The 14,975-nt window shown below is 37.5% G+C and overlaps 1 protein-coding gene across 2 annotated transcripts; it reads right to left on the bottom strand.

Moving 5' to 3' along the window:
• Window positions 1-6,755: 6,755 nt before the first annotated feature.
• Window positions 6,756-14,615, bottom strand: LOC136235095 (uncharacterized). 2 transcript variants are annotated; one of them, XM_066024608.1, is made up of 7 exons: window positions 14,187-14,615; window positions 13,914-14,109; window positions 13,485-13,571; window positions 10,822-11,205; window positions 8,055-8,241; window positions 7,143-7,894; window positions 6,756-7,102 (listed from the first exon to the last, which is right to left on the bottom strand). In XM_066024608.1, exons 1-7 carry the CDS (start codon window positions 14,255-14,257, stop codon window positions 6,929-6,931), a joined length of 1,851 nt encoding a protein of 616 aa, XP_065880680.1. In that variant the 5' UTR covers window positions 14,258-14,615; the 3' UTR covers window positions 6,756-6,928. The 2 variants fall into 2 exon arrangements, with proteins under 2 accessions (XP_065880680.1, XP_065880679.1); XM_066024607.1 differs by lacking the exon at window positions 13,485-13,571 and having other exon boundaries at window positions 6,756-7,894; window positions 14,187-14,614.
• Between the last annotated feature and the right edge of the window lie 360 nt (window positions 14,616-14,975).

The following is a 14,975-nucleotide window of genomic DNA, read 5'->3' as shown; positions in this document are numbered from 1 at the left end:
TGCATGTCTCGTCGAGACAGGCCCTCGTCTCGTCGAGACACTGCCCGTCTCGACGAGACGAGGCGGGCCGATGGTTCCCAAAGGGAACCATCGCGTGGTGTCTCGACGAGACGCCTAGTGTCTCGTCGAGACACCCTCTTGTCTCGTCGAGACACCTCTTGTCTCGACGAGACGAAACGCTGGGAAGCAATTTCCCAACGTTTCCTCACTCCCTAGGCGCGAATTTCAACCTGCAAAATGCCCAAACTACCCCTAACTAAGCCTGCACTATAAATAGAACAGGATGTCATCTTTGTTAGGTTACTTCCTTTTCCCTTTTTTGTTCTTCTCTTTTTCTTTCCTTGTATTAGTTTTTATTATTTTTGATTTACTTCGATTGTAACAGTTCTTTAGCTTCTTGAAGATTGAAATAGGAGAGTCCTCTCCTAATTTGTAATCAGAATCAGACGAAATCGGGTTTTATATTCCTAATTCCTTATTCTGTCTCTTACTTTTTGCTTATTTGAATTAATGATGACTCAGGCTTATAATGTGTGGTATAATTGCTTGTTTAGTTTAACTATGAACTAATCCCTAACCAATCTGGGATGGGGATGATTTGATTGCATAACCATGTATGATTAGGGATTTAGTTTACTGGATTGTTTCCAATTGATTAGATTATGCGAGCTTAATGTCTTAGATTAAGGGATAGGATGATTGCTAGAATGAGATTCGATGATAATCTACTAGCCTGACATAGCAGAACCTAACGCCTTGAGTCTGACAAATTTAAGATTGCAGATAGGTAGTTACCTGACCAAGGAACTACCTAATCCGAATTAGCATAATCTGACCTCGCTAGAGACCACTAGGAGTGCGGGCTAGTGGCTGGGCTACGGCTTTAGCCTTAATCACCACAGACCCTAATGCTTTGCATGCCCTAGGTTATATGCCTAATCAAGCCGTCAACCAAATGCATGTGATTAGACTACAGGAGATTGACAATCTGCACGTGGTTAATTAGGTGGTTACCGTCAATTATCATTATGATATGAAACTAAATCCCAGTAACTCATACATGGGATCCAATTAAGGGAATCCTCATCTTAGATTGTTTTATCAATTAATTCGAATTCTTCCCTGTCAAACGCTTTTATCTTTTATTTTAGAAAATTTGCCTCTTTAATCACTCCACCACATATTCAACCTTCCGAACAATTGTGTGCCTACCTTGGGCCGACTAGTTGTGATAAATAGTCCTTGTGGTTCGATCCTGTGCTTAGCAATGTATTACTTGCTGCGATAGGATACACTTGTCCTATTAACCGCTATATAATTTACGAGCATCAGATGTGACGTCCTTTCTCAGTTTCTTAGAATCTGATTGGACCTCAGAGACAAACTTTTGCATAATTCCAATGTTACTATGAAAATCTGAGTTGTCCTGAAGAAGATATCGAAGGTCACTCAGTTTGACCTCCTCAACCTCGTCACATCGCCTGCTGAGTGCTCTAACCTTTTTATTACACTTTTTGACAAGTGTGTAAAGATCACTCAGGGCATTAAACATTTCATTTCTGAGCAAGGGTAGTGATATTACCTCAGTTGAATGTTCCTCATCATCAGATGCAATGGAGGGGTCAGCATGCTCAGAAGCACATGGCTCAGCAAGTTCGTCAGTCATGAAACAAATCTTCGCTGACTCAGTGGCATCAGCTTCAGATGATGATGAATCATCACTATCACTCCAGGTTGCCACCATTGCCTTCTTGCCGTTCTTTCTTTCTTTCCTCAGCGAGGGACAGCTTGACTTGATATGACCAGTTTGATGACATTCAAAGCAAGTAATGGGCTTTGGGCTGTCCTTCTTGTACTTGTTGTCGCTGAAGTCAGCTTTATACTTATCAAACTTTTTATAAGGCTTCTTAGAATATCTGTCATTCTTTTTGAACAGCTTTTTCATCTTTCTGGTAAACATAGCCATCTCTTCATCGTCTGTTGAGCTTCCATCAGTGGAGTCAGCTTTCATGACAATGGACTTTTGCTTCTTGTCTTCAGACTTTTCCTTCACCTCGAAATTCTTCATCGAGATCTCATAGGTCAGCAGTGAGCCGATGAGTTCATCATACTTATAGGTGGTTAAGTCTTGAGCTTCCTCAACAGCGGTCTTCTTTGCTTGCCAGTTTTTAGGAAGACTCCTAAGAATCTTCTTGACTTGTTCTTCCTCAGTGAAGATCTTCCCAAGTCTCTTGAGCTCGTTGATGATGTTTGTAAACCTTGCATTCATGCCAGAGATTCCTTCATCATCGTTCATTTCGAACAGCTCGTACAGTCTCATCTACTGGTTCACCTTGGACTCCTTCACTTTGTTGGTTCCTTCGTAGGTGACCTCCAGCTTCTTCCAGATCTCTTGCGCTGACTCACAACCTGAAATCTTGTTATATTCTACAGCATCAAGCGCACAGTGAAGCATGTTTATAGCCGAAGCGTGGTTTTGTAGCTTCTTGAGATCATCTTCTGTCCATTTGGCCTCAGCTTTGACAATTGTTTGGCCAGCCACAACTTCAACAGGAACAAATGGGCCTTGGACTATTGAAAGCCATGCACTCATATTTGTTGCCTGAATAAAGTTTTTCATCCTATTCTTCCAGAAGGTGTAGTTAGACCCGAAGAATAGGGGAGGCCGAGTAATGGACAGCCCCTCAGGTAAGATCTGAGTTGTCTGGTTTCCTGAGAGAAACCGAGTGTTGTTTTCAGCCATAGTGGGGATCAGCTCAAGGTAGTTAAACCTTTCACAGTGAGCTTTTAAGCTCTGATACCACTTGTTGGACCCTTATAACGTAACGAATTAGTTCCAAGTGGGGGATAGGAACTATTTTAAATTTTAATACGTTAAGGCTGACTTCTTTTTCTCTAAAAAGGAATTACACAGCGCGCTGAGTGAAGTAAGACACTAGCTTAGTCAACTGGTGACTAAGTCAGCTTCTTTCTTTGAGTCAGGAGATAGCACTTGAGTCTATTCCTGAACTCAGATACTCAATGCACACAACTCAGCGTGACCTCTTTACTTGGTCAGTTTTGTTTAAGCAAGCAATATATATATATTAAAGGAGTTTAAGGTTAGAACGATGTTACTCAGCAGATTTATCCAGGTTCGGCCTCTATGCCTACGTCCTATCCCCGGAACATGTTCCGAGCTTTCGAATTCTCTACTGAGCTCTTTAATGGTAGAGCCTCAAACCTTTTACAACAAGCAGCTGAGTATAACAAGAGTGCCTTCCTCTATACCTCTACTCACTCCTATTCTATTGCTGAGTACTATAACCGAGTACTCAGCCTCTCCTTTCTAATTCTAGAAATGATAATAAGTTTGTCCTAAACAACAATTGCTAAGACACTTTAGATGATTGGATAATCACTCTAGACTTTTACACAGTAATATGGAAATTTGTGTAAGTATTTGCTTTTCTTTTTCACACAGATTCTTCAAGTAGAAATTTGGTCAGCGTAATGGCTTGGTGAAGATCTGCATCGAATGAAGCAACTGAAAGGCCTATTTATAGTGACACTTGAGGTATCGGTTATTTCAAATTTCGAAATAACCGTTGGAGGGAAACGGCTTGATGTCGTTGTCACTCAGTACTCGCTCAGTGCCGTTGGCCAATCAGATTATTGTATCTTCTGTCTTTGTCAGTGCTGAGTAGCTTTTAGACAGACAGACAGAATATTTCGCCTTTTATGGCAAAGTCTTCCAGACAGCTTTCTGTGTCTTCTGAACTTTACCCAAAGTAGAAATACTTTGTCTTGAAGTTGTTCCTTGCTCAGCTGTTGTCTTGTACTCTTTGTCGTCCAACTCAGCAGCTTCGTTCCGAAGTAGATAAAGAAAGTCTTCCAGATCCTTCTTCATGCTGAGCTGCGTTTTGTTCACAACGACAGCGTTTTGTTTACACGGGCCGAGTTGTCTTGGGCCTTTGACTTTCTTTTGGGCCTTTAGCCTTTTAGTCTTTATGTCTTATAAACAATTTAACTCAACATTGAACAAACACATTAGTGTAATAAATCAAAGCATTTAAACTTAGTGTGTTTAGAATATTCTTTAATCATATACTTAAATAATTTTGTCAAATCAAAATCATGTGGAAAGGTGTTTCAACACTCCTCCCCTTTGGAACTGAACTCTATCTCACAAGGGACCAACATATATGTGTATGTTTATTCGTGTAGACCCAAACCGAGACTAGAGGAGTGGGCAATCTGCCTACTCCACGGGAATGGTTCACATTGCTCAATGATTACGTGAAAGCCCGGATCGTGGGTCGGTGTACCCCTTGTTGATTTAGTGTCCTATAGACTATTGTTTATGCTATAATAAATTAGTTGTTCAGTTATTTGATTTATTTGTTATAGTAAGTTTGACTATATAAAAGACATTTATCTTTTACCACAACTAAACAAGTTAGATAGAAATAATCTCTAGTTTATAAAAGTAATAATAAAATGTTCATACAATATGAAGTAAGACCATACTTTATGATTCTAATTAATTGATAAACTTAAATAAGGGTAAATTACATACGTAGTGTACAACCTTTACCCTAAATCACATTTTGGTGTACAACCAAAATTTTATCACACTAAACCGTACGAACTTCAGGTGAGCTCCTACTAAAGTGTACAACCGGTTTTTATGACCAGTCAACGCTGATCAAAGTTTCCACATCATCATTTTTTATTATAGCATTAAAAAAAGTGGGATCCACTCTTTATAGAATTACTAAAATAGTCTTATCCCTTATAAATTTACTAAATTATCCTCATCTTCTTCTTTCAACCCTCTCTCTCTCTCTCTCCTCTCTCTACAATAGTCATTTTCTGCCCTCGTAACATCAACAACTTCACTTCCCCGACAATAACCTATCCATCGCAACGCAACATACACCTACAACCCCACATTGCCTCATCTAAAACCATCAGAACCTAAATCAATTCCTCTATTTCAGCTCATCTGTGCTTCACATCATCTTCTTCTATTTCTACTTCCGTCCCGAGGCCGTGAAAACCGGGGGACGGAGAATCAAAGTTCAGACTGTAAATTGTTGTAGAAATCGAAACCAAAATTGATCTAAATTAGAAGCGAGCTGTCAGTTGGCTGTGAGATTTAAGGATTTCAAATCAAACAAAAAAAATGAAAAAAAAAGCCAGAGGAAACAAAAGAGGGCTTGAATTCGTCCGTAAGCAAAAGACGAGAGATATGTTCGAAGTATATGCTTTGAAGAGGCAGGGTCGAACTCTTTACGGATTCGACAGTTTGAGGTTTCAGGATCTAGGCGTGAAGATTAGGGGGTTTTTTGTACTTTTGGGGGTTTGTTTGGTATTGTGATTTGAAATGCAATTATCTGTGTAAAGTGTTAACGTAATGAATTGAATGATATTTTGTCAAGATTTGTGTGTTTTGATTAGTTCATCCTGGATTAGATCATTAAATTGCAGCTTTTTGAAACAGAAAGTCGTAAAGCAAGTTCTTATTCTGAAAGACTGGGCATATGTGGGAGAGAGAGACGAGAGAGAGAAATGGTGACTAGGAATTTGCTGTCTCCATGACTGCAAATGGTAGAGAGAGGAGTGAGAGAGAGAAATGGTAGAGAGCGGAGGTTGAAGGAAGAAGATGAGAGTAATTTAGTAAATTTATAAGGGATGAGGCTATTTTAGTAATTCTATAAAGAGTGGGTCCTACTTTTTTAATGCTATAATGAAAAATGATGATGTGGCAATTTTGACCAGCGTTGACCGGTCATAAAAATCGGTTGTACACTTTAGTGGGAGGTCACCTGAAGTTCGTACGGTTTAGTGTGAAAAAATTTTGGTTGTACACCAAAATGTGATTTAGGATAAAGGTTGTACACCACGTATGTAATTTACCCACTTAAATAAACTCAAGTCAAGTATTGTCTTCTAGGATCAACATAATACCGTAGAGTTATATTTAAATATTTTAAGTTTATATTTGATATATTTTGATTAGATAAAATATTAAGGATATGAAATCAATTAAAGGTTAATTAGATTAACTAAACTTTGATAAAATTATTTTATGTAATTAGCAATTAAATTTATTTAATTGAATCTTGACATTATTGGCGTTATAGACATTATTAGACTCGTGTATAATTGTTATATTGTCTCTTGGTATTTTTGGAAAATAGTACGTGAGTGTTTTACTTTCAATTACTAATATATAATATTGTTTGAATTATTTTTCAGATAAAAAAATATAATGATAGGAGTATATGTAAAAATTATTATAATATTAATAAATGTGGTAGGTGAAATATAAAATATGAAATATACCTTTTAGGAGAAAAAAAAATATTAGTGATTAGAGATAGAAAAATAAAAAATTGGGGATAAGAAAGGCAAAAATAGAGAATTTGCCTTGAAGAAATGCTCTTAGAGGGGAAAAAAAATATATTAGGGACCTGTTTAAAAGATAAAGTCGAGAACAACTTTATGCAACTATAAATTAGAATCACAAATTTAACAGAACCAAAGAGGGTTAAATGTTGAATTTTTATCTTAACGTACCAAACGGATCACTTGTCAATTGAGAAATGTTACTAAATATCAATTTTACACTACCTACTAAAATAACCAAAATGCATAACTTAAAATACGGCAGTAAAAGACATAATTAACTCTATTTGATAATATTTTTACCTTGTCAAAATTAAGCCATTTTGTTTTGTGCATTAGAAATAAAACTCAACAAGACGCCAAACAGAAAACATATGCTTTCAATAATTTTACCGTCCACACAATTGTGTGGCCTAATTTACACCAACTAATTTCTAAATTCAGTTAAAAACACATGAAAGGCGGCTACCCTGAAATTAGGAAAATAAAAAAACAAGAAATAGGAAATTCAGTAAATACTCTGCACAGGTTTACCCTAACTATCTCCTCCTGTCAACGTATTGCCAGGTTCCTTTTTGTGAACATTTTCAAGTTTTTCACCACATTTATCAGCTACCAATCTGGCCACATTTCCTTTATTCTCACCATTCACCTGTATTGCCAGGTTCCTTTTTGTGAACATTTTCAAGTTTTTCACCACATTTATCAGCTACCAATCTGGCCACATTTCCTTTATTCTCACCATTCACCTGTACTTCATTTTTATCTTTTCCAACTGATAAACAATCCATCTTATCCTCCCCATTTAAAGCATTACTTCCTTCAACCACCTCCAATTTTGGAGGAACCTTTAACCTTTCACCAACTTCTTGAGTTTTAGCTTTCGTTTCTTGGTTCGACAAGACTGCTTTCTCTTGTTTAACTTGCTTGCTAGGTTCCCTTCCTGCAACAGAAACCCTATGTTCTTGTACTTGTACTCTCGCCACATTTGGTATACTTTTGACTCCTCCAGTATGTATAATATCTTGCTTTGATGGAAGTTCAGTATTAGCCTGTGCAGATGATACACCAGAGATTGGATTGTGCTGGGTGCTTTGTGAAGAAGCTTTCTCCAAAGCAGGGCGTAGGCCACTAGGTGAGACAGCTGGGTGGGTGGAAACTGACGCAGTTGGCAGGCCGTTGAAACTAACATTAGAATGAGCCTCTGTGTGGCTCGATGCACCGCTGGGCAATACCGATTTAATTGAAGAACCCACAGTCGGCATTATATGAATAGCATTGTTAGCCTGAGCCGCTCTGAGCAGTGAAGCAGCATCTGATTGAGTAGCAATTCGAGCCCCAGCAGCAACAGCAGCAGCTCTTACTGGATCTGAACTCAAGTCAGGCTTCACTGGTTTATTTACAGTTATTTGAGATTTTGCCACAGAACCCAACTGCATTGTTGAAGATGGCTTTGTTCCAAAAGAGCGTTGAGAATGGTGCTGAGAAGATGTACCTTCACCTGTACAGACAATCATGTGCATATATTACTACTACTATGAAAAAAAATCATCACAACTATGAAAATACAAAAATTTGCAAAGCATTTTAGGTTTTCTGCTTTTCGGTTGCCAGATTAGGTACTTTATCTCACTGAAAATAAACATGTAGTAGAGAATTACCAGAGTTTATGAATGTATTCTTAACAGGCAGATCAAGGGCTAAGTTCATTGCAATTCGTGCTGCTCGTTGTGCCTCGGAGAGTTGCACACCACTAGTGCTGGTGGTGGTGGTGGTGGTGGTGGTCGTGGTGGTCGTGGTGGTTGCAAGATTCAAGCTGCCAATCCTCTTTCGAATTATTGCCCACCTCTGCTTGGGTCAAACTATGACACAATTAGAAGAACAAATGCAAACAAGACACTGATAAAAGTATACAAGTAATAATCAAATGAAGCCACCCCATTATACCACAGAACGCACCTTGAATAGAGAGAACAATAGATGATGAAGGAAAAATTTCTAGAAAAAAAAATACATGAAACTTACTGACAATAAACATGTTACAGGATTCACATAACTTACCACATAAGTCAAATTCCGTTGCCGGGATTTGAACCCGGGAAAACTGGGTGACCCCAGACATCCTGACCGGACTAGATGACAACGGATTGCTTTACATGGCAGTATCGAGATATTTCAATCCATTAAAAGACGAGCAACTAAAACAACTTGCAAGCCAACCCCCAAAGTTTGAAGAAATAATATTTGTTTATAATAAACACAAATTCAGATCAAAATTTATGTCATGCTGCAGTATGTGTTAGTTCAAACTCAGATTGACAGTACCAATGTTGTTAACCAGACATAATATAGTTAGACATTGCTCAACCCTCCCTCTCCCTATCTTTAACCATCATCAGCCAGGGCAACAGAAGTTATGCTCGCCAAACATAATAAGTCAATGTGACAATAGGTTATGCTCTTTAAAGTCCATATAACTTAAACACATCATCAGTTATCAATTAACTTCACTCCTTTTTCCATGTTGAAAATTGTCAGCTATTAATATGAAGTGGACCTTTAACTATTAGCTCGAGCTTTTAGCTAAAACGGTTCCATAACATGGTATCAGAGCCAGTGTGACCAAATGGTCCTGGGTTCGATTCCTGGCAGCCCCATTTGTTGAGTTATTTGCAGGACATGGTAATATGGGCTTGTGTTGTCACGCTACAAGCCCAAGTGTGCTTTCGCGTGTTGGGGTGTGTCAGCTATTAATATGAAGTGGACCTTTAACTATTAGCTCGAGCTTTTAGCTAAAACGGTTCCATGACAAAAATAAATAAATGAATAAATGAAAATTTATTTGAACTTTTTCTGGACCTTCAAATCTTCCACCAGCAGATGTGCAACGATAAATTATCAAAACTGAAAGTGTAATCAGCACTAATCCTTCGCTAAGGTGGTAAATTATGCATTTGCAGGGATAGGGATATAAGTCGTCTCAATCCTATTGATATGATATACAAATTATTTTAGTATAATATAGGAACAGCATGGTTCCATGTGCATCAAACTGAGGATCATCACGTATAATTTCATATGTATGCACCAAACTGAGGATCATCCTGTATAATGGCTCCATGCTGCCTCTTCAACAGAGAAAATGGTACTAACGGTAATGAGCAACTAGAGTACAATAAATTAAGTCAGTTAGCACAAATTGTGGCATATTTTAAAATCATGGATATTTTATATGGTTTCACACAGTTCTGAAGATAGTTAAGCAATTAACAGGTGTTCATAAACTTCTCTAATATCCCCTACAGGCTACAGCTACACAGCAAGTCTCCCTTTCATTCCTCATCAATGCTATTATTCACTCTTTATCCTTCTAAATTTTCCTTATAATGTTTTTCAATACCCTTTTAGTGATTTATCAGTAACAAAAAGTTCCAATGCCTAGAAAAATTTAAGCAAGTTGGTCAGTTATTCACTGGGGTTGCATCTTCTAGTCACCAATTGTGTCTAATCCATATTCCGTATATTAGTAGAATCCTATTTAACTTCCCGAAGGAGGGAAAGGACTTGCTTCTTCACTGCTACTAAACCTTATCATCCAAGATAATACAGTTCTAGCTAATGCACACTAGTTATAAACAGGATTTCCAAGTAACCACCTGTGTAATGAGCAGTAAAGCAAAATAACAAAGCCACAATAAAACATAAAACTGATGCATCTCATAACCCCTAATTTCCTTGAACCATCAACAATTTATCCAATCATGTTTCAAAATAATATAAACAATTGACTCTTAGCCATTTGAGACATTAAAATACATGTTATCTCCAACAATACTCCTCATACTCACTCCTTTTTATCATTGAAATTACTATATATTGTTATATTTACCAATAGTGAGAGGAGAGAGACTCCTCAATAACAAATTATTAATAAAAAATGAAATAAATTGAACAATTGGGTTGTACTATTAAGCCAAAATTGTAGGAGGGGACTAGGAGGGGAGAGAGACTCCTCAATAATAGAGAGGAAATAGAGACTCTTAGTGATTGAGAAGGAACTAAGAGGTTGGCTCTTGGAGTTGGATTTTGCCACAACCTCCTCAAAATTTAACTTAAGAGTCTAACAAAGGAGTCACTTGAGATGCTCTTAAGCCTTACCAGTAGCCATGCAAGAAGCGCAAAAGGCATATCCAGGGCAAAGCAACAATCATATTACAGGCATACATTTCAGTGTCAAACGCATAATATAAAGAAAATAACAAATTGTTCACATAAGCTAAGCTTGGTTTCTTGAAACCTTGAACACCATAGAAAGTAAAATGGAGCATGTATATAATGCATAAGATAAACAAATAAACAAAAAAGGAAAATGAAGAATGAGGTTAAGTAACATGTAAAGCCAAGGAACCTAATTTGAGGAAAAACAACCTGAGATAGCTGTGAAGCAGTTCTATCCCACTTGAATTCACTTCTTAAGATATTTGCCCAATTTCCTTCACCATATTTCTGCACAGCAGCAAGCAGTTCCAAATCCTCTGCTTCTGCCCATGGCTTTCTTTTCCTTCGTGGAGGAATTGTGCCATATACTGAACCATTTGTATCCAATGCTTCAGCAGATGTCACTGCTGGAAGAGGCTGTTTCTGAACAGAAACTGGAAATGTAATATTCATCCCTCTCATGGTAGGTAGTTGTGAACTTTCTGATGTTGCTTTAACCAACTGTCCATTAGGTACATTTATTGTTAAGGGAGCCTCAACCATCGCATTATTAGGGTGGCTGGATTCACTTGTTAAACCAGAAGCAATCAGGACCTAATGAAATTACCAGTTCTGTAAAATTAGCAGTTATAACCTACTAAATCACAGGACATTAAAAAAATCGAAGTACTACACTCCCTAGCGTACAAATAATTTCTCAATATTCAGAGACACAGAAGTCTGAAACTTCTTTCCCCGAGAACATATTGCCAAAGAAACTTTATTGCCATGCCTTCTAGGCATTTTCTATCAGTGTGCAAAGAACTTGACAGAACCTTCAATTTTATCCCTGCCAAAGTGCTACCAGAGTGATCCTGTGAAGGACCAATATCACTTTATCTATGAACATCAGATAGGCCATGCCAAAGTTGAATAATAGTGATTTCATGCTACTCAAATTTTATCCCTCTTGAGCACTGAAGAAATTTCATCACAACAACATTTGTCTCATTATGTGCCAGCCATACATTGTATGTGCACCGTTAATTGTAAAAGCTTAAATCCTGTTCAAATGTGGATAACATCTTCCAATCCTATATTTTTTTATTTTTTTCTCTTTATCTTTGTTTTTTAATTTTCCAGTTTCTAAATGAAAACTTGGAAAATATATTTCTATGTCCAAACCACCCTAATATCTTTTATAATGCTATACATATCTATCAGAGTTGTCAAACACTTCTTTACCCGTTATGCTGTTTAAAAGAACCATCTGTCGACATCCAATGAAAGACAGTAACCTTCATTACCACAGCATTTTTCACTTTTAATTCATTTATATAAAAAAAAAAATCGTGAGGAAACAGAATTTGTATGCCCTTTATTCAGATTTAATTTCTCAAAAAGAAAGAATAAATAAAGAACTAGAAATTTAATCAAGAAAATACTGCAATAATACCATACTTGTTAGGAGATATCAGTGCTTAAACAGGAGAAATTATGGCGCAATAAAAGTACATCCCCACATCTGTGAAAGAACTAAAGGGAAAAAAATCCAATAAATTTCATCTGACCAAAAAGAACAGAAAAAGAGAGGGGAAAGCGCTACAACAGCATAATATGCCAAGTCAAAGATTATGTAAAAACTATTATTGGGACTTAACTATCAATTTAAGCTTTTGGTTCATTGACATGGTACTAGAGCATCTTAGACCAAGTGGTCGAGGATTCGAATCCTGACAAAACCCATTTATTAAAAGGAATTTTAACACATGGTAAAAAGGGCTTATGCTGTACACGCTTCAAGCCTATTAGATTTTAAAAGCTATTATTGGATTTTAACTATCAGCTTAAATTTTTGGTTAAACATGGTTCCTCGACATGGTACCAAAACCTCTTAGACCAAGTGGTCAAGGGTTCGAATCATGGCAACCTCATTTACTGATGGAATTTAAACTCATAGCAAGATGGGTCTATGTTGTACAGGCTTCAAGTCCAAGCTCCTTTGGGGCGTGTCCCATAATAATAATAATAATAATAATAATAACAACAACTTTCTTGGGCCTTAACTATCATTTAAGCTTTTAGTTCAAACGGTCCATTGGCATGGCATCTGAGCCTCTTAGAAAGTGATCAAAGGTTCGAATCCAGCATCTCCAATTTATTAGAAGGAATTTCAAAACATAGCAAGATGGGTCTGTATTGTACTCGTTTCAAGTCCAGGGGCATTATAGCATGCGGGGATGTGTCAAAAATTATACAAAAAAATAATTGGGCCTTAACTATCAGACAGGTACACTCAGAAACCCCAGCAAGCAAAATAGTAATACCAAAAACAAATCACGATATTGCATATTTGGTATCAAAAAACGATTCCCCTTTCATAATTTATCAAGGCTTAATGCATATTTACACTCTTAAACTTGGCACATTTTGCCTATTGGCACCCTGAACTTTTAAAATAACCTATTACACACCTATAGTTGGTTTTAATAACTCATCACACACTTATAGTTAGCTTTAAAAATCTGTCACACACTTATAGTTGGCTCATTCAGACCTCTTGCACACAAAATCGTTGATATGTCATCTTCAACATATGAGGCGGCATACGGAACGAACTCATGCCGCCTCATCTGTTAAAGATGACAGATCAACGATTTTGTGTGCAAGAGGTCCGAATGAGCCAACTATAAGTGTGTGATAGGTTTTTAAAACCAACTATAAGCGTGTGATAGGGTTTTAAAGCCAACTATAATTGTGTGATAGGTTATTTTAAAAGTTCAGGGTGTCAATAGGCAAAACTTGCCAAGTTTAAGGGTGTAAATATGCATTAAGCCATTTATCAATTATAATAGCATATATATTCTCAGAACCAATTTTCATTGTCGCATTACCTTGACACAGGCTGACGCCTCAGCGGATGCTTCACTGCCAACATCTGGAAATGCTTCTAATTCATACTCTAAATCACTATCATCATCCTAAATAAAGAAGATGGTAATAATTTATTAAAGGGGGAAAGCAATAGAAGTACTTTTGAAGCTACGGTCTGCTAAGTAATGGAAGGTTACATAACTAAAAGGAGTTTATCAGGAAAGTTAATTGGAGGTTAATTGAAACCTTCATTTTCAGTCCCACCAAATCGGTGGGATATGAAGGTCAACTTCTATAAAACTTTCAAAATACGCTTATTTAAGCACATAAACCATTCACCTCCATCTAAGCAAGGTTGATTATTTCTCCTTCACTCCACCTCGCCCTCCCTCCCTTTCAATTAAAATCAAAGAGACCCTAGGAATATGAAGAGAAATAGAAAAGCATACCAGAGGTTGAGCTCCATTTTCCAATTTTTCAAGCAAGGAATGTCGATAAGCCAAATGCCTCCATAGCATCTGGTATTCTCTCGCATTGGAAATTCCAGTCGTCGACTTCTTCACAAGTGCATTCCAGTCAATCTTCACTCCTCCTTCGAATTGAGCCACCTCCTGAAGCAATGCCAACACCGTATTCGCCGTATACCTTTCCCCCCAAAGACTTCAAAATCAATAACAAAAAAGAAAAAAAAAAAAAGACAACCGAGAAAGAAAGAAAAAAACCTTTGCAAGAGAGTTGAGATGTCTTCTTCCCTAATAATGCCCTTCTTGAGCTTCTTCGATTTCTCAGTCATCGTGTTTGCTTACAATAGAATTACATAGTATATAAAAACATACGGAGAACTGAGACAATAAGCACTTGTTGAACCCTCCCAATCGCCTAAACCCTAGCGAGGGTTTTAGGAATCAAAACTACGGAATCCTTGATAGATAGACAGACAGAGAGAGGAAGAGTCCTATAGAGAAGGGGAGATGTCGATAGCGGAGACTTGGAAAAGAAGCACCAATGGAGGAGCACCGACCGTTGAAAAGCGTGGAGGGCACGCGCCAATAAGGGATTTCGGTTTTCGGGCGGAGGAAGAAACGGTGCGCAGTAGAGAGAAGAAAAAGAAAGGACAGATCTCCCGAGCGGAGGTTTGCTTGGAGCTCGAAGAGGATATGAAAGTAACTTCAACTAACCAAAATATCCTACCCAAATATTACCAGGCTATTGCTATTTACCGTCCCTAATTTACTTTTCACTCCACTCCCTCTTTTACCATTTTGCCTTTTTCATTTGTTTCCTACTAAAACTCAAAATCCTCTCTCTCCCTTTCTCTCTCAAGCCAAAAAAATCGACTTTTACGAAAATGGACCCGAACATTCCCGAAAACCATGATTTCGAACACGATGTATTTTTACGATCCTAAATTTAAATAAAATCATGTTTCTGTAATTTTTTAGTTTTTTTTTATTTGGCCTGAACGGGCAGCGCATGCTGCCCGTTCCATAGGCCGAACGGATGAACCACTC

Source organism: Euphorbia lathyris, chromosome 7 (genome assembly GCF_963576675.1).
Source record: "Euphorbia lathyris chromosome 7, ddEupLath1.1, whole genome shotgun sequence".
NCBI lineage: Eukaryota > Viridiplantae > Streptophyta > Magnoliopsida > Malpighiales > Euphorbiaceae > Euphorbia > Euphorbia lathyris.
The sequence above is the reverse complement of the archived record's forward strand: the minus strand, read 5'-3'. Positions and strand labels throughout refer to the sequence as shown.